This window comes from Candidozyma pseudohaemuli (genome assembly GCF_003013735.1).
Source record: "Candidozyma pseudohaemuli strain B12108 chromosome Unknown scaffold00001, whole genome shotgun sequence".
Classification (NCBI taxonomy): domain Eukaryota; kingdom Fungi; phylum Ascomycota; class Pichiomycetes; order Serinales; family Metschnikowiaceae; genus Candidozyma; species Candidozyma pseudohaemuli.
The window spans coordinates 2,004,449-2,028,862 of record NW_020194435.1 but is presented as its reverse complement, the minus strand read 5'-3'; the positions used below and the strand labels follow the sequence as shown (position 1 = coordinate 2,028,862).

Sequence of the window (24,414 nt, the reverse complement as noted above, 5' to 3'; positions counted from 1 at the left end):
TGCTCCTAATATTAGCAAAACCTCCAAAGACAAATCATTCTTTGCAAAACTCAAACGATTTGGGAGTGCATTCTTCAGAACACAGAAAGACCTTGGCACTCAACCAAGAATCGAGGAGGCAGCAGGTAACATGTCATGCTACAAGGTGGGTCGAAGAAGAAGCTTTGCAAAGTCCGACACTCTTTTTTTTATCCCTTACACTTTTGTTGGTGTTCTATACGAATGCAACATCACCATTTCACAAAAGCAACAGCTGTTGATGCACCTCTCATCAATGCCCAAAAGTTGTGAAAATCCCTTTCCAATCCAGCCTATTGTAGCGGAAGATGCTTCAAAAACCTCCCTCAAATGGCATTTCTCTCCACTATCCATATCCCAAAGCATGCCATACCTCAAAACAGCGTCACCATTGGATCCTCGATTCAATTCTGATCAAAACTCCCTGTGGACTAAAGGAATAAGGCCAAACGAAGATTATCACTACAGCCAGCTTGAGCTTTACCGATTCCTGGTGGCTTCGTCAAAAGTAGCCAAGTACATCAGTTCATTTACAAAAGCTCCATTCATCAATTTGGAGAAGTGGTTTGGCAGAAAAGAAGGAGATTCACATCAACAAGAGGCTGCGTTCGCCAACTTTCTTTCAAAACTTAACACATCTTCTACAACGTCTCATTTCAAAATGATTCAATCTTTGTGGCTGTGAACAGAGCCGAAAACTAATATACAACGCTGTGAAGCGAAAAGTGAGGCGGCACTCAATTAAGGGCCGCAAGAAAAATATTCAGTCGGTCGAAGTTTACAAAATATCCTTGCCTTGCGTTGGGCGGTTGCTCGAGTACTGGGAGAATCCACTTTCGGATCCGGCACGAGCATGCTGATTGATGTGAGTAAGGGAGTTCAGGTTGATGTGTGCGTCCTCCTCTTCTTTCACCGTGTCGCTCAAACGCATGTTGCGGTCATTTTTTTTGGTGGACAACTTTCTGGTGATCTTGTCCTTGAATTTGCCAACGGCAGTCTTTTTAGGTTCATCATCCTCGCCTTCAATCTCAACAGCAGGGCTGGAGAGTTCATTGACAGATGCAAACTTTTCATCACGGGAGTGGCTGTGAGAAGAGATGGAGCTCGTTTCAACTTCATTCAATCTGTGCATTTCATTCTCCCAATCGTCTGAATGGTCTTGAGCAGCAGCACCCAACGCGAACAATTCGTTGGCAGCCTTGTCTTCACCACGCAAGTTTCTCGAAGATCTCTTGACCGAGGACTGTCTCAAGAACGAGGTTCTGTCGTCCTTGGCTGGGGCGAATCTGGAGTCTGGGTTTCTTGACAACATGGCGAAGCAGATCAAGACGAGAATCATGATCAACAAAAGCAACGAGAAGGCAGCATTCATGATGAAGAAAATCCAGCCCATGATGGAGGAGACTTGGGCAGGCTGGCCAAAGAGCTCTGAGAAGAAAAGGAACAAGAAGGAGTTCACGGTAGTCACCACAGCCACACAGTAACTGACGATGTTAGAACTCTTATCCAAGAAAGGTTTTTGGATGAACAAAAAGATGGTAAATGCCAAGTCGAGGATGAAAAGCACAAGGGTGGATGCCTTACCTGAACCCTGACACAAACCAATGAAAATACCCTTGATGAGGGTGTATCCGATGATAACGGTACCAAACCAGTATTTCTGGGCACGGAACATCGTGTAGCAGAAGCCGTACTTGTGGAGAATCTTGCTGTCACCATACAAGACAGCGGCGGGGTTGGAGTGTCTTTGGATTGAAAGTTTTCCGTATCTCCAGGTCTGGTAAAGGGAGAAACAAATAATGCCGATAGCTGTAATGAGGAAGAGCACAGCAATAACGATAACAGCAGGGGAATCTTGAACGGTAAATTCCCAAAGAGACAAGATCACCAACTGCGGGAACCCAATCCACAAATATCTCAACAAAGAGCCCTTCAAAATCGTGGAGAAGTTCTTTCTCAAATGAGAAAATCTATTGGGGTTCATGGCTTTCATACGAATCAAAAGAACGGCACCGGATCTCAAGAATACCAACACAGCAACCAAAAGGAAGCCGCAAAGCACGAAGAAGGTGAAACCGGTCACCACAATCGACGTGGGCTCAATGTGTGAGTTGTAGCCGATTCTCTTGATACCACGGAGAACACGCAAGTTTCTGTTGGAGTTCAAAGCAAAGTCGAGATCTCTAACGTCAAGATCGTGCTCGCTCTTCTTAGAAGCGAACTCCTGAGCTCTTTGAACCAAGATCTGCTTGTCCACGTTCTTGAAATACACCGTGGGGCTACCACCGGTGGCCTGGATATACCATCTGAAGATTTTCTGCATGAACTCAGTACGGATCAAGCCCATAGACCAAGCCAAGTTCTCGGCCCAGGCCGAAGCGATAGGTGGAACTCTCTGGACATGTTGCATCGAAACCACAACTACTGACTGGAAGTACATGAACAACGAGACAGCGTTAGTGGCAATATGGGCAGAAGCGTTAGAGTTACCAAAGGTAGACATGACAGCGGCAATAAGCAAGCCCAAGCCGGCAATAACTGCCGTTGCCCACTTGATACCGACCTGAGAAACAGTCTTACCGTTAGTGAAAGAACTCTGCAAACAAGACACGGTCTCGCCAGTGTCCTGGTTCATCACGATGACCTTCACCACCGCGTCGATGTCAGGGACCGTGTAGGCGATACCGGGGATCATGTTAACGTCATCTTTGTTGATGTACTCCACAGACTCAATCTGCATCGAACCGGGATACATAGGACAAAACTGTTTCCAGCCGATGTCACACATGTCGATATCCTTTTCAATAACAACAAAACCGTAAGCAAACACCTGAACGTGGGCTGTAACCTTGCCCGAGATATCCGTGTTCAAGTCCAAGTTATATTTAAGCGCCCGATTATCGGCATCAAAAGACACCTTAAAGTAGGATGGAGTGATCTGGGAGTTATCCATACATGTGACGAGCGAGGTCGCCGAAAGGGTTCTCCGAGCCCATGTTGGAGCAAGGAATATGAAAAATAGAAGCGTCCAGTTCATCACGAACGGCTGGAGCAAACGTAAGGGGGGAAGGTGGCTGTCAGGGGAAGCTGTATGCCAAGCGAGTGTATGTGAGGAATCAAAATCAACAAGTAGACAAGAAATGTGTCAGAAATGAGGCTCTTATTTTGCTCGGCTTTTTTTTCTTAGGTGTTGTTTGAGACAAGTTGATCCAGCTTTTGTAGAGGATCACCAGAGCCCCGATTAAGGAGCGCGAGAAGGGGGCTCAAAAAATTTCTACCGTGATGCGTGTCGCCAAAAATACCGCGAGACAACAACTGTAACTTAAATTTGGCATAGACTTCGCCTTTTGATTGCAAAAAAATCCTATATCGTTAGTCAGGGGGGTAAATCGTACCTATATGCCCAGAAAAGGGTTGCTTGTCATACCGAGGCGCCTGCACCGTTCCATTGTTGATGCGAGGGTGTGATTTTTCTAACGCGGCTCGTTTTGCAACCGCTTCAAAATCGTTTGTTTGCTCACAAGTGGTACTCAGCCATACGCGCCTCCTCCACTTTCACCAAGAGCTCCTCGCCCCAGACGTGCTTGATCACGTCCCAAAACTCCTTCGCATACACAACCCGAACGCCATATTTGTCGTAGAAGTAGTCCTCTGGAGTGCTGTTTTTGAAGTTCACTTCCTGGTTGTCCCTCAAGAGCTCGTTCATCTTCAGCGGATCGTTGATCTTCTGGACGTACTCCTCGAGGATATCTCTTCTGTTTTCACGTGGAACAATAATCTTCTGGATCTGGCCTGTGAGATGAGCGCCAAGCATCTTCTCCTTGAGACCGCCGATAGGCAACACGAGTCCCCTAAGCGTGATTTCACCTGTCATGGCGATATTCAGTGGCACAGGCTTCTCAAGCAACAACGAGAGGAAGGAAAGCGCCATCGTGATACCAGCAGAAGGGCCATCCTTTTGCACGGCACCACTGGGCACATGCATGTGGATCTCAAGGTTGTTGAGCTTCTCGAGCACCTCTTTGGCATTGTCGATGTTCCACAAACCCTTGTATAAAGTGTTCTTAATGAACGTCATACCAATCTTGGCACTTTCCATCAAAACCTCACCAAGACGACCCGTCATGTTGAGCGAGGTGCCGCCCTTCTCGTTATTGAAGCCAATGCTCTCAAATATGAGGACAGAGCCAGAGCCGTCGGTATTGTAGGACAAACCGTTGACCACACCATACTTGGCCAGCTGAAGAGGAACTTCCACAATCTCATTGTTCAAGTTAGGAATTGGCATTCCAAGATACTTCGACAAATCATACTCCTCCACACGAGGGTTGTACTGCAATTTGCTGTCGTTGAGACTGTCCGCAAACTCCACTGCTTTGTAACGACAAACAGTACCCAACTGCCTCTCAAGGTTACGCACACCAGCCTCTCTAGTGTAGTCAAGGATAATCTTCTTCATCACATCGTCGTCAATGCTAACCAAGTTCTCATCGGGGAAACCATTACGCTTGGTTTGTCTCGACAACAAGTACTTCTGACCAATGACAAGTTTCTCACTGTAGTCGTACGCACCAATGTCAATCATCTCCAATCTGTCGAGCAAGGGCCTGGACAAGTTGTAAGGCTCATTGGCGGTACAGATAAAAATAACCTGTGACAAGTCGATTGGGAAGCCCAAGTAGTGGTCCATGAAGTTGTTGTTCTGCTCAGGGTCAAGAACTTCGAGCAAGGCAGCAGCTGGGTCACCGCTGAATTTGGCACCGCCACTTGCTCCACCAACAACCTTGTCAATTTCATCAAGAAGAATGACAGGGTTCATCGACTTGGCTTTACGCAACGCCTGAACAATAGTTCCAGGCATGGCACCAACATAGGTTCTTCTATGGCCACGAATCTCGGACTCGTCTCTAACACCTCCCAAGGAGACTCGTTGGAACTTTCTTCCCAAAGTGCCGGCAATCAGTTTGGCGAGCGAAGTCTTACCAACACCAGGAGGACCAGCCAACATGATGATGGGGGACCTGTTGTTCTTGGAAGCAAGGAGCTCCTTGGCATCCCTCTCCTTCTTAGCACTGGTCATATCTTTAGATTTCTTTATCCTGCTATCGGCCTGTTCCTTCGAGCGTCTGGTCTCGTCGCTATTTGGAATTATGATGGCCTCGCCATTGTTTGATTCTCTGGTAAACTTTCTGTTTTCACGTTGGGCCTGCAACTCCTTCTCACGCTGGGCTTCCTTTATACCCAATCTCTCATACTCCTTGTCAGCATTGATACCCAAAAGCTTCAAGACGACAAGGTACTGCGTAAGTCTCTTCTTGACATGATCCAAGCCGTAGTGATCTTCGTCAAGCTGACGCTTGGCCTCGACAATGTTAATGTCTTTGTTCGACTTAAATTTGGAAACAAACTTGTCCCAAGGCATGTCCATGACAATCTCCAAGTAGTTTCTAATAACATGGAAATCAGCGTTACCTGGAGGAGAAGACTTGATTCTCTTAAAATCCTTGGTAATTAAGCGCTTGCTATCCTCACTCAAGGAAGTGATCTCAGGTAGTCTATTCTTGATGAAGTTGGCGATTGCCCGAATATCATCGTCATCATCACCTTCATCATCATCACCAACAGACTCCGGGTTACTGGCGCTGCCTCTAGAAGAAATCGGTCCAGCACCATTCTTGCGAACAAGGGCTCGCTGATTGGCATTATTGTTTGCATTGTTGTTGTTACCCTTCTGTGTGAGACCCTCGAGAACAACACGAATGGACTTAAGCTGGTTGGCGACCATGTTGGCCCTCTGAATGTTAGAAGCCTCATTGTAGAACCAGTGATTGACCATCTTATTGTTCTCCTTGAGAGCACCAAACACTTCGGACATCTTGCTGATCATGACATTGATCTCGACAACTCTGTCCTTCAACTCCGTGGTGCCAAGCATCTTAAGCTTCTCGTGATTGGGGAACGGTATGATGGCAGCGGTCAAATCTACTATACGCAGCAAGTTACGTGGGTTGGACTTCTCCGCTGTAGTCAAACTGTTCACGATCTTCTGCAAACTTTGGTAAGCTTTAGAGAAGTCTTTGGAGCCAGCAAGCTGCAAGAACAAGGCATTCGCCAAAGGGTTTAATGTTAGCAAATCACTCTTCTTATCTTGGTTCTTCCCGGCGTTTTGCATAGCTTGGCGGTATTCCGTCACAAAGCGGTCGATAGCATTAAACAAGATGTGCGTTGACGACTTGAGCGTTTGCAAATGACTAGCAGGGTTATCCAACTTATCATTCCAGTGAACTTTGAGCAAAGCTTCGGTGGGTTTCTTTGGCTTGAAGCCTGGAACCTTGGTAGCACGCTGAAGAGCCTGCAACGTGAGCTTCACGTTCGTGGTGTCGTCAACAATACCCACAATACGGACTATAGTGGCAGTTTCCGAGGAGTCTGCAGCCAGTTCAGAGCGAGATTGAGGACTGGGAATCTTGCTCAAATTGGGAGAAACGGCGAGAACAAGCCAGTCAAATTCCGAAGAGGGCTGTATGTTGTGAACCTCTGGAACTCCCTTGGTTTTGGTCTGTTGCTCCATGTTGTAGAAGTGCTGAATACCATCAAAAGCATCCTGGGTGATAGCAGACGACTCTGAAGCGGCAGAGTCAAAATCATATTCTGACAAAAGGGACTTGACCAAAGGCACGGAGTCTACTTTGTCACGGAAACGTGAAAGCAAAGCAGCCGCCTTAAACCGGGAGAAGCTGACATTATAGATGATACCCGGAAGAAGTACCAAGGAGGAGTCCAAGGTATAATTTGTAAGGACCACCTGTTGCAGAACCAAGCCGTCTTTGACGGTAGTTGAGTTTTTGAACTTGGTCATGTAAAAGTTTTGATTTGGTGGTGGTTTGGTGGTGGCTGTGTGTGGAAAAGGTGTGGTGTTAAAAGAGGCGAAACCTGGGGTATCTAAATGCTCGCGATATGACGATTCTCCATATGATAAGTACCCGGCAGGAGTGTGTGCAGGAGCCGAGGTAACCCAGAACCTTCCACGGCACCTCAGACCCCACAAGTTCCGAGAATGTTTTTAGAGATGATTTCACATCAAAAAGGGTTTTGTCAAAATACTCATATTGTATAGATTTTCGTAATTCTTGAAAATTTCGGAGGTTATATAGGTGCACTGGAGCATCCACAGTAAGTGAGCCCGATCAGGATGTCCTGATCTAGTTGTGGGGTGGGACTTATTGGGAATCTAAAATCAGGCAATACCGATAAATTTCACTGAGGCAGCTATTAGAGTGGCTCTGTGAAATCAATGTGTTTAATTAAGCTTACCTGTTTGTTTCTGCGTTCTTGGATTCGTAGAAAATGTAACTGTCACCAGATGCGGCGATAGCCGGATTCACAAGATGGAAGTTTTACAATTCACTTTTGGTTATGAAAGCTCCGTTGGTTTGTCAAGCCCTATTTGAGATGCTTACTATGTACATAATATGAAGCTGTAAGTTGCTACTCGAAAAGTCATCAATACAACAAAGCTTACCTCAAATAAAACCGTCAGGTAAACTCCGAGCCCGATGGAGTACCCAGTGAGTTGACATGCACTTGATTGATCATTTTGGTGTCACCATATCAAGTATACCCAACTCCGAGCGATCACTGGCAAGAAGCTTGAGTAGTGTTGTTGATACTCTTGAGAAAAGACCCTCCTCTTCTCTCATTCAGAACCTTACAAAATATCCTTAAGGTTGACTTGGCCCGTGCCTCTAGCCAAAGGCTGAGGTTGTGTTTCGCTCTTTTTCCAACCGATCATATTGATGACGTTGAACGTTGCTGGCAAAGTAATCTTTCCATCAGGGCCTTCCTCACCGTGCAAACTTTTGCAAATCTCATTGGCTGCAAGCAAGACATCCTTCGGCAAATGGTTTGCACGAGAGATTAAACTATTTTGCTCGCCCATGTTCTGCAAATCCTGGCACATGGCAACGATATCTGGGTAACCTCCAACAACTATGTCCTCGGTGTCAATGGTCAACATCGAAAAGCCAGCACGGTTGAGTAGAGAACCCACATCATTCAAATGCACCAAAGGCGACATTCTTGGGGACATGCCACCTCTTCTTTCTAGCTCGGCAAGCTGCAATGATGTCCGAAGCTCGTAAAGTGTGTCCCCTCCGAATATAGTACCCATGAACATTCCATCGGGCTTCAAGACCGTATTGATATTTTTTAAAGTCTGTGGCAAATCATTGATCCAGTGAAGGGAAAGGTTAGAAATCACGGCGTCAAACAGCTCCGGTTGGAGAACCTCGTGGTCAAAGCTCTCCTCATCGGCCACAATCCGTTGAATCTTGCCAGGAAACTCTTTTAGGTAATCTTCATTGGCATCTCTGAAAAGCATGCTCTCCGATGAGTCCAACATCACCAACTCCTGAATCTTGCTTTTGATCTTGACCTTGTCCTCGTTGAGTTGCTTAGTCATTTCCTCGTCAGCATGATCGCCACCAGGTGGAACCTCCAGCTTCTTGCATAAGCTCTTCAAGAAGTTACCAGAATGACAACCAAAATCAAGCACACGGGGGAACTCTCTGAGAATGAACCCTAGTCTCTCCACCGTCCTGAGAGAAACCTCATCCCTGAGATAATCAGCCTTTCTGGAAATCTCAGGATGCAAAGCCGCCCTGTTTCTTTGCGAAAGCTTAGTGGCACGATCAAAGACAGTAAATTGACCTTTTGTAGCTGTAGCGAGACCACGTTTAATCATACCTGGGGTTGCAAAGTGTTGATGCTTCATCTCTGCGCGCTATCGTACAACAAGGTATATGGTAAAACACACACCGAGGCCGTATCTACGGCAGTTGGCGAAGGCCATTGGGAATCAAAAAGTGAAATCCCTACCGTACCTTTTTCCATACACCAAAGAATTGTCCATTGCAGATGCTAAACGATTCAGTGACATCTATGCGAGAAAGGTGAGGACGAAGAGTCTTCCTAGTGAGAGTCTGGATATTGAAGAGGCGTTATTCTTCCATGCTGTGGCAAAGAGAACAGATCACTTGATTGATACAGCCAGGCTCTTACGTGATAGCATTGAACATCGCTTGAAAATAACACCTCAGATGTACTTGATGATGCTTCAAGGTATCGAGCGGTCTAAGAACAAAGACCTCACCTCGACAGCTGTATCTCTTTACATTGAGTTACACAATGGAAGGTTTATAATGACATCAGAGGATCGTAATCTTGCTGCCTCCTTGCTTCTAGACATCTTTAAAGGTTGCAAAAACATCACAGACTTATTGCAGCTCAAGATCGCCTATGAGAACCACATGACTAACTCCGTGACAGACAAGACTCTTGAAATACGCTACATTGGAACCTTCATCGAAGCTTTCCTCAATTCAGGACAGTATACTCGAGCAGTTGAGCTATTCGAAAATGGCTTTGCAGACTTGGCAACTGCCCAGTTCTCGACAAACCAGGTATTGGATTACCTCCCCACGAAGCAAATCTTGTTGGCCATGAGTCAACACGGGGATGTTGAAAAGCTTACTCGTTGGCTTGAGGTGGTTGTCGAAGCGAACCGTTCGTTGTTGGATTACGATACATGGTCAGAATTCTTGAGCTTAGGACTTTCCCAAAACCACTACGGTCTTGTTAAGCTCATCTACTCTCGTTTGATTATGCTCGAGCTTGAAGATGTCTCATTAGATGAGGTGATGTTCTCCAATAAGCTCGAGGAATTGGAAAACAAAAGTGGCGTACTTTCTTCCCTTAGCGAGAAGACATTAACGGAAATCCTTCATACGTTGGCATCAAATGGTGATGTAAACTCCACGTTGAGCCTAATAGAGTGGCACTATGTTCACAAGAAGCTCAAGGGCGAGAAAGCTCTTACCAAAGATCTCTGCTTGGATATCATACTATCATATTGTTACCACAAGGACGATACCCCTAGTCTGGAGAACCTTAGTATCCAGAATGTTCTCACTACCATCAACAACTTTACTTCAAAGCTTGATGCCGAGTTTGTCCTTTCGTATAGAGATATCTGCGACGCTATGTCCTACAGGTTTGTCAGGTATAATGTGATTGACTCCAACGTCGAAACGGCAGATATCAGGGCTAGAGCTTCTTTTAATAAGGCCCAAGAATTCGAAGAGGATGACGAAAGCAAGCCTCGTAAAATACAGAACAACAATGTGTACAATTCGAGGCAGGGCAATATTCTTAAGAATTCGGAAATACTTGACGGCTTCGTTAGGAGCATCGTCAACTACATCATAGAGGAGAAGTTTACTATCAAGACTCTCCGCATATTTATCAACTGCGTCCTTCATCACATCATGAAGTATCAAAACGCAACTGGCATGATTGTTGCATTGCTGGCAATGCATCAAATCCACCCCAAAATGGCATCAGAATGGCTCGATAATGAGCTGTTCGATATAATCACAAGAACTATCTCGAAGTCACCAGCTGCGAAGCTTGTGAGTTTTGAGATGTATCGTTTCATGAAGAGCAAATCTTTAGATATAAGTCCATCTCATTACAGGGACTTCATAGCATCTGCATCTAAAGGACCCGATAACGAACTTTTGCAGCTCTATCTCCACGAGTCACTGGTCTCCCCAATCGCAACACAGAAGTCACAAAACTCGCCTAATCAAACGGTTCCCACAGCATACAACGAAGAAGAGAAAGTTGAAAGAAAGCGATACTACGATATTGATAAACGCGACTCGGGGTATCTCAAAATTATTTTGAACGAAGATAAAACAAACTAAGATCGTCATCATTACTTAAAGTATGGTTCACTCACGGCCCGCTCCAAATCCAGAGCGCTGATTTCAACCAATGTGCTTCTCTGCTTGTCGAGAACTGGGGCCCTGCCAACAAGGCTGTTATCCTTGTTGTGATTTCTCTTGCCCAAAATTGAATCTTCATGCAAGTTTGAAAACGTTGAGGAGAAACTGTTGTTGAAAGAACTCATCATTGTGGAATCCATGGCCATTCTCATGATATTTTCAGCGTGACACGCTAATGGGTCCTGTGTTGAAGTGTCGACATCTTCGCCACTACGTTTGGCGTGATCTACCACATTTTTTGCTTTCACTGGAGTTTTCCTGGACTTTGATGCCCTATCTTCACCTTGGTTGTCTTTCTTACCGTGAGGAATTGCTTCAAGGATTTTTCTTGACCTTTTCTTTGTGAGCTGTGGAGTTTTTGGCTCTGGAGGTGTGAACATCTTGGTGTACGGCATATCCAAAATGTAGGCTTCAATGGCCTGTTGGGAAGCTCCAAGAATGTCATCCAATGGGTTGTCTTGTGGAAGAACGATGGACTCTGGACTGTTTTCTGTACTCTTGAAGTCCTTGACATAAGGCTCACGAACCACTCTGGGTTTAGTTTCGGAGAATGTCACATCTATTTCAAGATCTCTGTTCACCTGAGCATCTCTGGAGAATGACTGTGCTTCTGGGTCAACTGAAGGTGCACGAGGGAAGGTGTATGGCAATGCAAGGGAGCTCATGATGCAAAGAAGAAAGTCAGGCAGGGGCCCTGCTTATCTATATAAGTCATTACGCTTTAGGCAAGCAAATTATTTATGTTTATGTTGTAGCCCAATGCGGTATTGACATCGAATTCGGGGTGCGATCGGAGTGCTTCAAGGACGAGTTTCAACAAAGCTGACCATGCAGCCAAGTGCATATACTTGTTTCGGGATTTAAAAGGACGATATATTTCATTTACACGGATTCTGTCTCTATTAGAAGTTTGATCTCACACGTGATCTCGCACGTGACTACGTGGCATCATGTGACTACACACGTGCCAAAACCGTTGATAAATATTTGCTACGAAACGCGTTGATGTGATTGGCTGAAATCGTGGACCCGATGGGGTCTTTATATTTATAGGTATAAAGCCGTAGCTCTAGTGGGCACTATGATACAAGGCATTAGGAGCGCTCTAGTAGTTGCCAGGTTGTCAAAAGCCTGGTGTAAATGCAAAAAGTCAGTGTGTCAAACAGCTGATCAGTTGATGATTTGTGGATAAAGTTCAAAAGTTCTTTGCTCAGTTCAAAGATCCAGAATTAGCTGGACTCTTTCTCCTTCTTATTGAGCTGGGCATGCTTCAACCTCTCGTCAACAACAGACTCATTACCATGGACGCTGTCAACAGGACAAGGGACAATCTGGTTAGCGCCCACCAATAGGAAGCAAAGAGCAAAGGTGGAGCTGAAAATGGATTGGGTTAATCTGCCTCTTTGGGATGCTCTGATAAACATTGTTGTGTTGTGTGTGTTGGTTGTTGGATGACTGTTTTTCAAGGATGGGTGAAAATTTGAATATATAGATCGTCGTCGAATGGATTACCGGACTTTATGTGAACTTGACACAAGGCCTGTGTTGGAAACAGAGTAATGCAACGAAAAGGGCAGCTGTCGAAAAAAATGATACCACGACGAAAAAAAAATATAGAGCCAGTAGATGCGGTCAAGAGGAAGCGTGGGCAAGGTTGCCGGTTATGTGCAGTATTCCATCGGATGGCTCCAATCACCAGTCGTGAATTTAAAACAAGGAGTTATCGGTGAAATCAAAAAATTGGCTGAATAAAGTTAGCCTGAAGAATTAAATAAAAGACTCACCCTCATTTCAAAATTTGCTTCGGTGTTTGGTGTTGTTCTGGCTCGAACTCTTTCGGCTTGGCTGCGAAATACGTTTTAGGCGCCGCTGCAAAATAGGCTGATTCTTCAGATAAGAGGGGTTCGGGGATAAACCAGGATATGACATTTGAAAAATTGCTGAGACATCACCAGATGTGGTCAAGCTAGATGGAAGATGTTTGTATTCTGTCGTTCGTCTCAGCTATGGATTTCCAGATGAGTACGAGTAAATCCAAGTATTTGAAATAGTTTACTTGATTCAACAACGTCGGGAATGTCAAGACTGGAGCATAGACTTGGTAATATCTTTACCTTTAAGTCTGCCAAAAGGTCCCTTCATCAAATGTAGAACTTCTACATGAATGTGCTCTCGCAAAGTTGATGTCCACAAAACTAATGAATACCAAGAAGGGCATGGCAATACTACGATTTTTGACCTCATCATCTCGTCTTCTCCTTCGAATTTACACTCTATGTTTGTCATTTTCAATCAAACATATTGTCTTGCACCACTGAACTCTATGGTAAGCTCATCCCGCCAAGCATCATCGATAATCCTTTTCCTGTCCCACATACCTACATTCCTCTCTCCGTAACCGTATATTTACAAGTATTAGGTTCTCTTGCGAGTGTATGCTATGCTGTCAGACTGTGCTGACCAGCCTATGAGGCCTTAGCCTGGTTTATGTTCCCTTTACAACTTTCCGACTTGCGTGAAGCCCTTGGCCCACTGTGGCTTATCCAACTTCTTAGCGTCTTCGACCTGGTTTTCTTCTAACAAGTCGATTGAGACCAACTCTTTGACGATTCTGAGCCTATGAGCAGTGGCTGCAGAGACTTTTTGGTAAACTGTTTGGTTTCTTCTTCTCAAGCCGAGAGCCTTGATGTTCTTCCTCGTGATAGGAGGCATACCAATCGTAGACCTTAGCTGCGTTATGCGATAAAACAAACTTTTGGACATGGCGTAGATAGTGTTGATGTATAGAGATATCAGTGAGGTTGAAAATTTTGGTATTATGGAACATCCGTACACCAGCTTACCCCAGCACCTAGCACCCTCCGACAATTCCATTCAAATATGGGTATTTTTGTTTTTTGAATCTCTTTATATTAAGTTGATTTGGTAAATTGTGTAAATTTACTCTAATGCAGCCTGTATAGCCCGTCATTAGGTTCACAATGCTCTCACTTTTTGCCCTCATAGTTACCGATTCGCAGCCATTACAGATGCCATACTATAGCAAAACATTGACACATTCAGTCTTTAAAAAACCTTACCAAGATCAATAACTGACAGTTGCTTTGAGGCATCACTCATATCCCACTCCCAATTCCTCGGCCTCAGGATATCATGGGAATTACGCCAAAGGACCTGGTCCACCATAAGCTCAATGAGCAGATCCAAACACTACTACGATCCACAGAAACTACTCTCAATTCGGAAGTGCCAGAGCGGGAACAAGCACTACTATGTGACCCTAGCCTCTCCAAGATTAGGGACTTGCTTGCAGACTTTGAGCTTGTCCCCAAACAACTCGATCCATTCCTACTGCAACACGTTGATCTACTCAGCAGAATATTCTTGAAAGTGGTGCCGGGCTCGTCAATGGCAACTCGATGTTCCATATGCTTCTACCAACTCTGTATTATTAGGAATTACAAGCATGTGGTGAACTTCTTATCCGATGACATCTCGCTTGGCGTCCCGCTTGTCAAAAGGATCCAGGATTCGAGAATTGGGGAATATGAAACGTACTTTCTTTTGCTATGGCTCTCATCTCTAGTCATGGTACCTTTGCCCTTGGAAGGAATCATGAGTGGACTCCCGAAGTTATTGCTTGATGTGGCAATGGAGAATCTAACGAAATTTGAAAGCGCTAGCATGACCCAGAAGATAAGTGCTGTGTTGCTCTCGAGACTTCTATTGCGATCAGATTGCAGTGACATGCTCGTCTCCTACATAACCTCCTGCTGTGATTGGTGGCACGATAGGACCAACAGTGAGAAGCTAGGTCATCTTATGGCAATCAAATTGATACTCAAGCAGTCTTCAAACCCGACTGTTGCAAACTACACCCTGGAAATCTATAACAAGATCATTCTTACGGACTTGCTGCTGATAAAGTACCATAAGAACTGCCTGATACCCAACACAAACACCTTGTACATAATGGGCATTTTATCTCGATTATCAAGATTCTATCTCCAGCAAGCTGAATATTCAAGCGTGTCTGCCATTGTGAACAACTATATTAATGACATCCTAAACCCAATGTCTGGCCGACTTGATATCTCACTACGAGAGTCCATGGCCAAGTGTCTCAGCAAAATCGTCTCCTTCTTGCAACTCAAAGCTGTCAATTACGCAGAGCAACTCACTTGGTACTTAACTAAGCAGCTTCGCATACCTGAGTTTGAAAGTCAGACTACCACGTACAATCCATACCTTACGATTAATTCCTCCAATTTGTCAGTGGCCAAATTTCACACTGCACTACTATTCTACGGATTTCTTGGCCTTGATAGAGCCATTCCATTTAATTTCGTGCCAGCGCTTCTATCAGTGGCCCACAGGACACTCTTCATATCCTCGACTCAGTTCTCCATCATACAAAACTCCCAAATCAGAGATGCATCGTGCTTCTTTTTATGGGCGCTTTTTCGTTCGCTTTCTCAGGATGACTTCCGAGAACTCATGTCAAATACAACTATGATCCATGATATTTGGGCTGATATTCTCAGAGTGCTCATATGTGATGAAGACCCATTAATACGGCGTTGCGCTGTGCCAGTTCTTCAAGAGTTTATTGGTCGCTTCGGTCCTTTATTGGCACAAATTACAAGGGGTAAAGATTCCAGACGTTTGGTAGAACAGACTGCTTCCCTTGTTGATACAGAGAGGGCTTTGAGTGGGAGTGAATTTGTTAACTATGGCTATCCGGCTCTGATTTTGATACCGACAATCATGGATGTGCTTACTTCTTCCAATGTCCGCTTTGCATACTATAATCGCTGCTCCCAACTTCTTTTGGAACTTTTGAGTGCTCGAAGTACTCTCGAAGTTGCCTTTGAAACTTCGATGACTGATGTTGATTATCAAGAGGCACTTCTTAAAGCTTTTGAAAACGGAAATTCTCTTGCTCTCTTACCTTTGGGGGGTCTTTTGAGATGCAATGGGGCAGTTGAAAAGATCCGGCTGCGGGTTCAGCCTGATTTGGCCCTGGTGTTACTGCATCACGCTGAGTTCGTTCATAGGGTAAGCTACTTCTATTGGTACAGCTCATGCATCACTAGCCAAAACGATTATTGTGACGCAGAGAACGCATTTTGGGCGTTATATCTACCTGTGATAGCCAACGAGACGGCGACGAAAGGTGAAATCAAGGATGTGGTTATTTTAAGTTTGGAGGCTACTGAACTTCTACAGGTGCCCACCGAGATCTTTGAGGACATTTGCAAAAGGTTGAAGTTTGGAAACCTTCAAATTGCTAGTATGCTTCCTTGGTGTGCTTTCAATGTGTCTCAAAAGGAGCACATCCTTCAGATGATCTCCGACAAGAGCGTCGATGCAGAGACAAGAGCAGCTTTGATTGAAAATTGCAGTGACCTGACTGTCACAAGCAGTTTTAAACTCCCTTGGCAAACGTTATTAGACGACTACACACTTACGAACAAGGGTGATGTTGGTCTGAAGGTCAGATTAGCATGTCTTAAACACCAACTAGAGAAACCTAGTCTCGAGCTGAAAGACATTGGTTACAGATCAAAGCTCGTTCGTCTCGCAGCTGAGTCAATGGATAATGTGCGTATACTGGCCTATGCCCTTCTAACTGGTGAAGATATTCTGACCTTGAGAAGTATCACCTACGATGAATATTTCAGCAGGCTATTTAGCGCTTACAGTAAGCTAGAGGAAGAGCTCAGAGCCCCTTTTTGGGAAGGTTTGGTTCACTCTGTTGCTGGTCTTAAGATTTCCAAAGCTTTAGTGAACCTGGCATTCAGGCGATGCCTCGTGTGGTTTGATGGAGTCCTGGCTTCGATTAAGGAAGAGGCTCTATCAATTTTACTTCGCCAACTCAAGCTTCCCAAGCCATTTGCGCAATTGGATCATCGACATCAAAAAAAGCTTCTTGCCACGCTTAACTTGTTTGTCAAGCTTTTTGAGGCAGCTGTCGAGTTACCACAATTCAATCACAGTGCCCTCTTTGTGAGGACGTATAATCTCCAGCTTAATGCTCCTGTAACGAGGTCGGCCTTGGCTCTACAGATATTCCACCATTTGAGTGTCATACCATCAGAAGTCACGCAAAAGGCACGCCAAAGAGTGTGCCAGTTATCTTTCCAAGCTTCAAACCCACAGATTCGTCGCTTGGCGGGAGACAACTTATTTGAAATAATCAACGACTTGGCACCCTCCAAATTGAGCCTTCTTGAGTACACTGATGGATATTACAAACCTACGCAAACCAATTGCAAGATATTAGAGAGCCAGCTCTCGTGTATTTAAACTATACATGCCAATGCCAAAGGTATACAGCGCCAGCGCCGCTCACAAACCAACCATAAGGTTGTCGTCCTTACTTTGCAAAGTACCAGCATCCAAGTAGGTGACGTAGCTCCACCTCCTTTTTGGGGATTCTGGGGTTTGTGGAGCCTGGAGCAAAGCGGTATCATCCACGAAAGTGGGCTTCTGGGGCATTGAGGTGTTTTGAGTTCTGAAAGCGTCGAAAAATTTGGTGAACGGCATTTTGTTAATGAAAGAAAAAGTCGGTGTTGTGTGATGAAAAAAAGAGCGGAGACACGAGCTACTTATACCTCCTCGGCAGTACAGCTGCAGAAAGTGTGGAAACTATCGTATGTGGGCTATCAGTGCAGGGGGTGACACCCCTCCGGCACAGTCGCGGGTTTGTGTGCAGTATTCGATTGAAGAAAGCTGGGGAAGAATGCAAAGATCACCTCTATAGAGACTCCCCTCAAGGGCGCAAAAAGATAACGGAGTGCGCCAGCATGTGCCGAATGTCCTCATTACCATAGTCTTTGTCAAAATAGATATATCGTTTCATAAAAATTCCCAAGTTCTTGTCGTGAGGCGGTGGCGATATCTTGATCACGGATTTGCGTCCTGCGCCAGAATCACATGGACAACGGGTTTCGGAAAAAAAAAGTGCGCATGGAGGCAAAAAAAGTGATTTCGCCCAGGATCGAACTGGGGACGTTCTGCGTGTTAAGCAGATGCCATAACCAACTAGACCACGAAACCAACTTGAAGGATGAGGAGATGGGGTTGAATATGTCACGCAGATTCAACTTTGTCGCCTTTTTTTGAGATACACAACTATGCGCTCTCAAAACTAACACGAACTTTCGACATCTTGAACCTTGATCTTTTTACATAAGGAGTTTTGGCCCAATCTAACTACTTCTTGCACCGCTTTTATCCCTCTAACAGACCAGATCAATTATGCTTCGATCGCACCTAGGGTTCAGACGCCACCAAACCTTACTGGGTTCTGAACAAGGCCCGGTCTTACATACACAAAATTAGATGCCGGCAAAGCAGCTGCAACCAGGCAAATATTAATACACCAAGCTCCAAGAGGCGATATTTTTATCGATACCTCGTGGCACCTTATCACAGGTTGTTGCCCCTTACGGCATGTAGCGGCGTGGGGCGCATAGCCAGACATATATCACTCTTCTTTTACCATGGTGATAGGGTTAGCATTTACCACGAAGGCAGCGCTCACGATGGGAGTCGTTGTGGGCGGCACGATCGCTGTGGTTTCCAACATGGATAAGATTCTAGAGCTTCTGGCTGAGCTTTTGCAGAAGGGGGCGGATTTCTGCAACGAACAGATAGAGAAGAACAAGATTCAGATGGCATCGCAAATGGAGGATGGCGAGTTGGACTTTGACCAGGAGAGAGAGGTGGCGGAAAAAGGCACGTCTTCCGGGTTTAGAAGAGAAGGCTCCGTTGCATCGGAAAGTGCACATGAGACTGATGGTGAGACCGATAATGCTCGCGAGACAGAAAGCGAAACCGAAGGTATTTTGACTGACGGCTGGGACGATAGTGACATGGACGGGTGGCAGCTGGCTCACTTGTCGGAGTCGGAGTTTTCGGAAAGCTACGACGAGATTGACTCGGAGCCGGTCTCCAGAGCGACCTCCGCCATTTCCAGTGTGTCTTCGTACGGACGCATGTCCTCGATGTCTGTGGACTAGGTGGCTGCATCAGGTAATTAAAGGTTTTTAGGATAAAGTAGTTGATTTTGGAAGTGGTTGTAGATTTGAGCATTTGAGTGATTGGTGCGAATACATTGCAATTTGCACCCATTAGGTATTTTGACCCATGGTTCGGAAATTAAAAGTTGCTCATATTTACATTGATGGAGAGCCTATGAGGTGAATGTTAAGGTTGATTATGATGGGATAGGAGGGTTGGCTTTGGCTGGCTTCAGGCTTTTGTTGCACTTCCTTATTCACTATACCTGACCGTTTGCTGCATTGGAGAGACTTGATTGTTCTACTTCGAATTTCAAAACTAATTTATAAAAAGAGAACATTTAGTTGGCTCAACTGCTTTGAAAAATTTATGGGGAGAAACGGACCAGAGTACACCAATCTCGCTGCAAGCAATCAGTCTGCGGCATTACGAAACCAGATGTCATGAACCTCAGCGACCACACAGTAACACAGATATTTGATTTACACAAGGAAATTTCCATCGATTTGCCAATTCCAAGACGACCTCCGTTGCATAGAATTAATCTCTTCAGAGAAGCCAATACCTTTGACTTCCTCACCTCAAAGCGCCGCGGTACCCCACAAAGTCGAGATCAGTAGATAAAGCAATTGCACAACCAATCCCTATAATGATCAACCGAATTGAAAAATATGTTCACTTCCACCACCGTCTATCTCATTCCGTTCATCTCTCACTCTCTTCTCCTCACAAACCCAAATTCTCACCAAAGCAACATTCCAACACTTGCAGCCTGTCACCCCACGAATCACCCCACAAATTCCCCTACTTCAGCGCTTTCTACAATTTTAGAGACCAATCAAGCTTCCATTAAACCGCTTCAAATCTTGTAGAACTTTCCTCAAGTTCCATAAAATCATTACTCTTCGAACCTCCGAGCAACGCTCCTGGAATCACTCTCGGCGGGTCACCTGTCACCATGCATACTAGTATGATGATGCCCCACCATGCCCCACTACATCGGCGCACCAACTTTTTCACCACTTCCAACCACTTGTGCTCATGAAAAACCCATCTCTTGTGCTTAACAAAATCGACGACATCCTGTTTGAGGAGTTCGACGCTCCCACCGTCGAGGAGCCCCACGACGTCATTGTCGAGGTGAAGAAAACGGGCATTTGCGGCTCGGATATCCACTACTATGCTCATGGCAAGATTGGTGACTTTGTCTTGACTAAACCCATGGTCTTGGGCCATGAGTCCGCTGGTGTTGTGTCCCAGGTTGGGCCGGCTGTCACGTCTGTTAAAGTCGGCGACAGAGTGGCCATTGAGCCCGGTGTGCCCTCCAGATTGAGCAACGAGTACAAGACTGGAAAGTACAACTTGTGTCCACACATGGTGTTTGCAGCAACGCCCGAGTCGGACCCAGCCAAGAAGAACCCACCAGGAACCTTGTGTAAATACTTTAAGTCGCCCGAGGACTTTTTGGTCAAGTTGCCCGACCATGTGTCGCTTGAATTGGGTGCACTTGTGGAGCCATTGAGTGTGGGTGTCCACGCTGCCCGTCTTGCCAAGATCACTTTTGGTGACCACGTTTTGGTGTTCGGTGCTGGTCCCGTCGGTTTGCTTGCTGCGGCTGTGGCTACCAAGTTTGGTGCTGCTTCGGTCACCGTGGTGGACATTTTCGATACCAAGTTGGAGATGGCCAAGGACATCGGTGCTGCTACTCATACCTACAATTCGAAAACCTCAGAAAAGCCCATCAGCGCCAACCCTCCATCGGGACATGCTCCCACCGTGGTTTTGGAGTGCACTGGTGCTGAAATTTGCATCCAACAAGGTGTGCTTGCATTGACTCCCGCTGGTAGGTATGTTCAGGTTGGCAACGCCGGCGGTTACGTTAAGTTCCCCATCACAGAGCTCGCCACTAAGGAAGCTACCCTCCACGGCTCCTTTAGATACTCTTTCGGTGATTACCAAACCTCCGTGGGCATTTTGGATGAAAACTACAGAAATGGCAAAGAAAACGCCAAGGTTGATTTTGAGGCCTTGATCACAGACAGATTCTCCTTCAAGGACGCCATCAAGGCCTACGACCATGTGCGTGCCGGAGGCCCCATCAAATGCATTATCGATGGCCCTGAGTAGTTGCAAAAGATATAGATTAATGCGTATAATACAAATATTTTAGCCTAGTCCCCGGCTCAATGTGGTGCATGCTCGCCGAATCCACGGCCATGGCGCAAGTTCATCAAGTCATTGGCCACATCCTCGTTTTTGATTTCATTCTCCTTCATACCTTCACCTAGGTAGAGGTTGTTGTTGAGCCCGTTACTTTTGGAGATGCTGCCTTGTCTGCCATAAATGGTGGGTGAAAGCGGACCTGAGTATTGGCCACCTTGTGGGTTTGGGTACATGCCCATGTTAATTGGCATAATAGGTGGAAGCTGCACTGCAGCCTTGGATTGGTCATGGACCGGGGTGGATCCGGGCTGGAGATTGGAATGCTGCTGCTCCATGGGCTGTGACATTGAATGCATAGGTTGTGGGTTTTGTTGGGTCCGTTCTTTCTCCATTTCCTGTTTTCTGCGTCTTTGTTGTTGTGACTTCTCAAAAAGAAGGTTGGTCTTGTACTTGATGTACTTGAGAACCTTCAAGTACTTGAGATCCTCGTCCATATCCTCATCGTCCCAGTCGATGTCATGTTCTCCAAAGTCCTCATCATCAGATTCCTCAGCCAGACGCTTGTCCTTTAAAATTTCATCACGAAGCTCGTCGTTGATAATGCGCTTGAAGAGATCATCTTCCTTCACCGACTTGGTCTTCATGTACTTGTTAGCATTGGGCTGGTAATTGATGAAGATTTTGATGAAAAGCGAAATGCTTCTGTTCAAAACACGAATTGTATCAGCACTCATCACACCGCCTTTCTTTGCAATCTTGAGTGTGCAAATAAGAAGATAAAGCATCTGGAGAACGATCGACTTTTTGAAATTTATGATTGTGAGGGAAAGTCCGTTAAGCATGGAATTGTAAGGTGAGGCCTGAATCTCCTTCCGCTTGACCCTACCGTTCATTCCCAGTGCCAATGACAGCTTTCTCCGCTTCACTGAAAAATCATTGATCACGAATCCATCCTCATCAACATCGATGCCCAAGTTTGGAGACATCAGACCCGAGGCCATTCGCTTGGGGTCACTGAAAAACGAGTTATATACAGCAGAATCGTTTGCGCCTGCGCCAAAACCAGATTCGTTTTGTTCAGTCGATTCCCCAATATGCTCGAAGATGAGGATAAAGTATGCGAGAACCTCACGGGAAATGTTGGCGATCTTCACATAATAGCCTTGAGTGAGTTCTCGGTCAATGACGAAATTAAGGTAGTTCAGCGATCTGATCAAAAGGTAGTGGAAATTTAGCTGCATTTTGATGAGTTGCAGGGCGGTGTTGATATCTGGAAGGCCGACGTTCAAGAAGTTCATAACGCCTTCTTCAGATAAGCCGAGCTTTTTGGTATTGTCACCGTCAAATGTCACCCTGTGGTAAAGAGTATCCTCACCGATGCTTGAGAGAACCGGAAGACCCATTTGTAAATGAAGAGGCATGAGGTCAAGTCTCTTTTCCTCGAGGGCATATCTCCAGTTGGAAAGGTTCTTGTCAATCATCAAAAATTGTGTGAAATTGTAGTTCAAGTTACCATCGTTTCCGTCACCATCATCATCGTTAAGAATCCAGTCCAAGTTGTTTGAGTGGTGTTTCTTCTGGTTAGGGGCGTTTTCATTCACCTGCCTGTCCTGCTTCAAATATTGGTAGTAGTTGGGCGAGAACGAAGAGGGAATGATGATGTTCATAAGGTTCAAAAATTCCACGCTGGGCTTGAGCAAAGTCTCGAAGAGCGGATCAACCTCCTCTCCGGGTTGCGGTTCAAGCAATGTACTGAGTTTCTCAGGAGTCAATTTGAAGTATCTCTCGATCGTCACTGGATTGATGACCGTAGTATTTATGGATGGCTTGAAGCCAAACTTCAAGTTAAAACACTTGAGCAACACTTTGAAGCCCCAAAAGATTTTCACTCTGGTTCTGCGCTCATGTAAGTTCAAACTCAAGTCATTGAAAAACAAGTTTCTCGAGTTCAAGTTGATACCGAGGATGCCGATGAAAGAATTGATAAGACAAGACAGCACAAGCGACTTTTCCTTGTTATTGGTCAAAAGTGAGTAGTAGAAGAATAACAAGTAAACTTGCAACTGCTCCACCGAAACGCAAAAGACATTGAGGTACGGGAGAAAATCGTAAAGCGAACGAATTATCGACTTATTGTCATTGTCCTTGCGGAAACGGTATGAATAGTTGGGGTGTGAATGATTGAGTAGGAGATTGAGGTTCAAAGATGGGTTGTTCATGAAGATCATGGCGTAGATCTGGATGACAAGAATCAAGTACTCGTTCACAACATGATAGTCGTAAGTCAGGAGATTGAAGCCATTGATTGTCGCATCGTCGTATGTGAACATGAATGGGTACATGGTATGGAATGCATCGTAGGTCTCCATGAACTTCTTGTAGTCAAAGATGGGGATGAATGTGTTGTAGTTCAAGAAGTATTGAACGATTTGGTGATCCAACTCCTTTTTGGAATTGAAGATCTTTTTGAAGTTGTTGATGAGCTTGATGAATAGATCGTACACATCTTTGGGTAGCTGGGAGTTGAGGGTGTTGTCATTCGCCAGCGTGAGCGGATTGTAATTGAGATCCAAATCCTTATTGTGGAATTCATTGTAGTTGGAGTAGGACGGATGGTACAAGTAGGAGTCGGGATCGTTGAGGAGATAGTTGTGCGAGTTCGTGATCTTCAAGAACGGCAATCCCAAGTTGATGAGGAGATGGTTGAATTGGGATTCGAAATTCAAATTGTCATTACCAATGATGATACCCTTCTTGCCCAAGTTGAAGATTTGGTCGATGGGGTTGTTGATCTGGATGGTGTTGTTGTTTTGTTTAAGCGTGGCGACGGAATACAGGTTGTCCTTGGTCTCGTCCTTTACAGGCTGCTGAGCAACCTGCTGATGTTGCTGTGGTTGTGGTTGTGGAGGTTGTGCTGGAGGTTGGAGGGTCAGTTCCGGTGAACCCAGTTTCATTTTCAGTCTCAAGGCGTTAACCTCGTCCTCGAGCTCCTTAACTCGATTCTCCAAGTTCACCGTGTAACCCTTCGGGAAAGCCCGTCGTGAAAGCTTGTCAGATGTCGTACACTCGAAACCAATGGCAGAACATTTGTTACATGGCGTAGCACCGTCACACTTGATCTTCTTCATTCGACACCGGTCACAAGCCTGAGAGACCCGGAGTAGCCCGGTCTTCGTCAGTATAAGCTTGTGGCTGCTGTCGTCCTTGGCCTCCACCATGCCTTTGTTGATTTTTCAGATATGCTAAGTTGACGTTTTTATGAGTCGTTCTGTTTTGCACCCAATGCTCGGGGGAGTGGAACAGCATTCAGATATATATACTGGTGCGCGGTGCCCCAGATTCTGACATGCAGCGTCCC

At 45.4% G+C, this 24,414-nt stretch overlaps 10 protein-coding genes and 1 non-coding gene across 11 annotated transcripts; 4 read left to right on the top strand and 7 right to left on the bottom strand.

The window, feature by feature from the left end:
* Positions 1 to 796: 796 nt before the first annotated feature.
* FLC1 (putative flavin adenine dinucleotide transporter) lies at positions 797 to 3,055 on the bottom strand (the record flags this gene model as incomplete). Its single annotated transcript, XM_024856332.1, has 1 exon — positions 797 to 3,055. The coding sequence occupies one exon, from the start codon at positions 3,053 to 3,055 to the stop codon at positions 797 to 799; it is 2,259 nt and encodes a 752-aa protein (XP_024715931.1).
* A 480-nt stretch (positions 3,056 to 3,535) lies between these two features.
* On the bottom strand, positions 3,536 to 6,877 carry C7M61_000907 (uncharacterized protein; the record flags this gene model as incomplete). Its single annotated transcript, XM_024856331.1, has 1 exon — positions 3,536 to 6,877. The coding sequence occupies one exon, from the start codon at positions 6,875 to 6,877 to the stop codon at positions 3,536 to 3,538; it is 3,342 nt and encodes a 1,113-aa protein (XP_024715930.1).
* Positions 6,878 to 7,726: 849 nt separating this feature from the next.
* On the bottom strand, positions 7,727 to 8,761 carry C7M61_000906 (uncharacterized protein; the record flags this gene model as incomplete). The annotated part of the gene is made up of 1 exon (XM_024856330.1): positions 7,727 to 8,761. One exon carries the CDS (start codon positions 8,759 to 8,761, stop codon positions 7,727 to 7,729), a length of 1,035 nt encoding a protein of 344 aa, XP_024715929.1.
* Positions 8,762 to 8,819: 58 nt separating this feature from the next.
* Positions 8,820 to 10,774, top strand: C7M61_000905 (uncharacterized protein; the record flags this gene model as incomplete). The annotated part of the gene is made up of 2 exons (XM_024856329.1): positions 8,820 to 10,744; positions 10,771 to 10,774. The coding sequence occupies 2 exons, from the start codon at positions 8,820 to 8,822 to the stop codon at positions 10,772 to 10,774; spliced, it is 1,929 nt and encodes a 642-aa protein (XP_024715928.1).
* Positions 10,775 to 10,795: 21 nt separating this feature from the next.
* On the bottom strand, positions 10,796 to 11,530 carry C7M61_000904 (uncharacterized protein; the record flags this gene model as incomplete). The annotated part of the gene is made up of 1 exon (XM_024856328.1): positions 10,796 to 11,530. One exon carries the CDS (start codon positions 11,528 to 11,530, stop codon positions 10,796 to 10,798), a length of 735 nt encoding a protein of 244 aa, XP_024715927.1.
* Positions 11,531 to 12,094: 564 nt separating this feature from the next.
* Positions 12,095 to 13,628, bottom strand: C7M61_000903 (mitochondrial 54S ribosomal protein uL30m; the record flags this gene model as incomplete). The annotated part of the gene is made up of 2 exons (XM_024856327.1): positions 12,095 to 12,239; positions 13,369 to 13,628. The coding sequence occupies 2 exons, from the start codon at positions 13,626 to 13,628 to the stop codon at positions 12,095 to 12,097; spliced, it is 405 nt and encodes a 134-aa protein (XP_024715926.1).
* A 390-nt stretch (positions 13,629 to 14,018) lies between these two features.
* Positions 14,019 to 17,174, top strand: C7M61_000902 (uncharacterized protein; the record flags this gene model as incomplete). The annotated part of the gene is made up of 1 exon (XM_024856326.1): positions 14,019 to 17,174. The coding sequence occupies one exon, from the start codon at positions 14,019 to 14,021 to the stop codon at positions 17,172 to 17,174; it is 3,156 nt and encodes a 1,051-aa protein (XP_024715925.1).
* Positions 17,175 to 17,853: 679 nt separating this feature from the next.
* C7M61_000901 lies at positions 17,854 to 17,927 on the bottom strand. Its single transcript has one exon. It is a non-coding gene; the product is annotated as a tRNA-Val (tRNA).
* A 446-nt stretch (positions 17,928 to 18,373) lies between these two features.
* C7M61_000900 (uncharacterized protein) lies at positions 18,374 to 18,892 on the top strand (the record flags this gene model as incomplete). The annotated part of the gene is made up of 1 exon (XM_024856325.1): positions 18,374 to 18,892. The coding sequence occupies one exon, from the start codon at positions 18,374 to 18,376 to the stop codon at positions 18,890 to 18,892; it is 519 nt and encodes a 172-aa protein (XP_024715924.1).
* Positions 18,893 to 19,934: 1,042 nt separating this feature from the next.
* On the top strand, positions 19,935 to 21,020 carry XYL2 (L-iditol 2-dehydrogenase; the record flags this gene model as incomplete). Its single annotated transcript, XM_024856324.1, has 1 exon — positions 19,935 to 21,020. The coding sequence occupies one exon, from the start codon at positions 19,935 to 19,937 to the stop codon at positions 21,018 to 21,020; it is 1,086 nt and encodes a 361-aa protein (XP_024715923.1).
* A 56-nt stretch (positions 21,021 to 21,076) lies between these two features.
* On the bottom strand, positions 21,077 to 24,274 carry ZCF16 (Zcf16p; the record flags this gene model as incomplete). The annotated part of the gene is made up of 1 exon (XM_024856323.1): positions 21,077 to 24,274. The coding sequence occupies one exon, from the start codon at positions 24,272 to 24,274 to the stop codon at positions 21,077 to 21,079; it is 3,198 nt and encodes a 1,065-aa protein (XP_024715922.1).
* Positions 24,275 to 24,414: the final 140 nt, after the last annotated feature.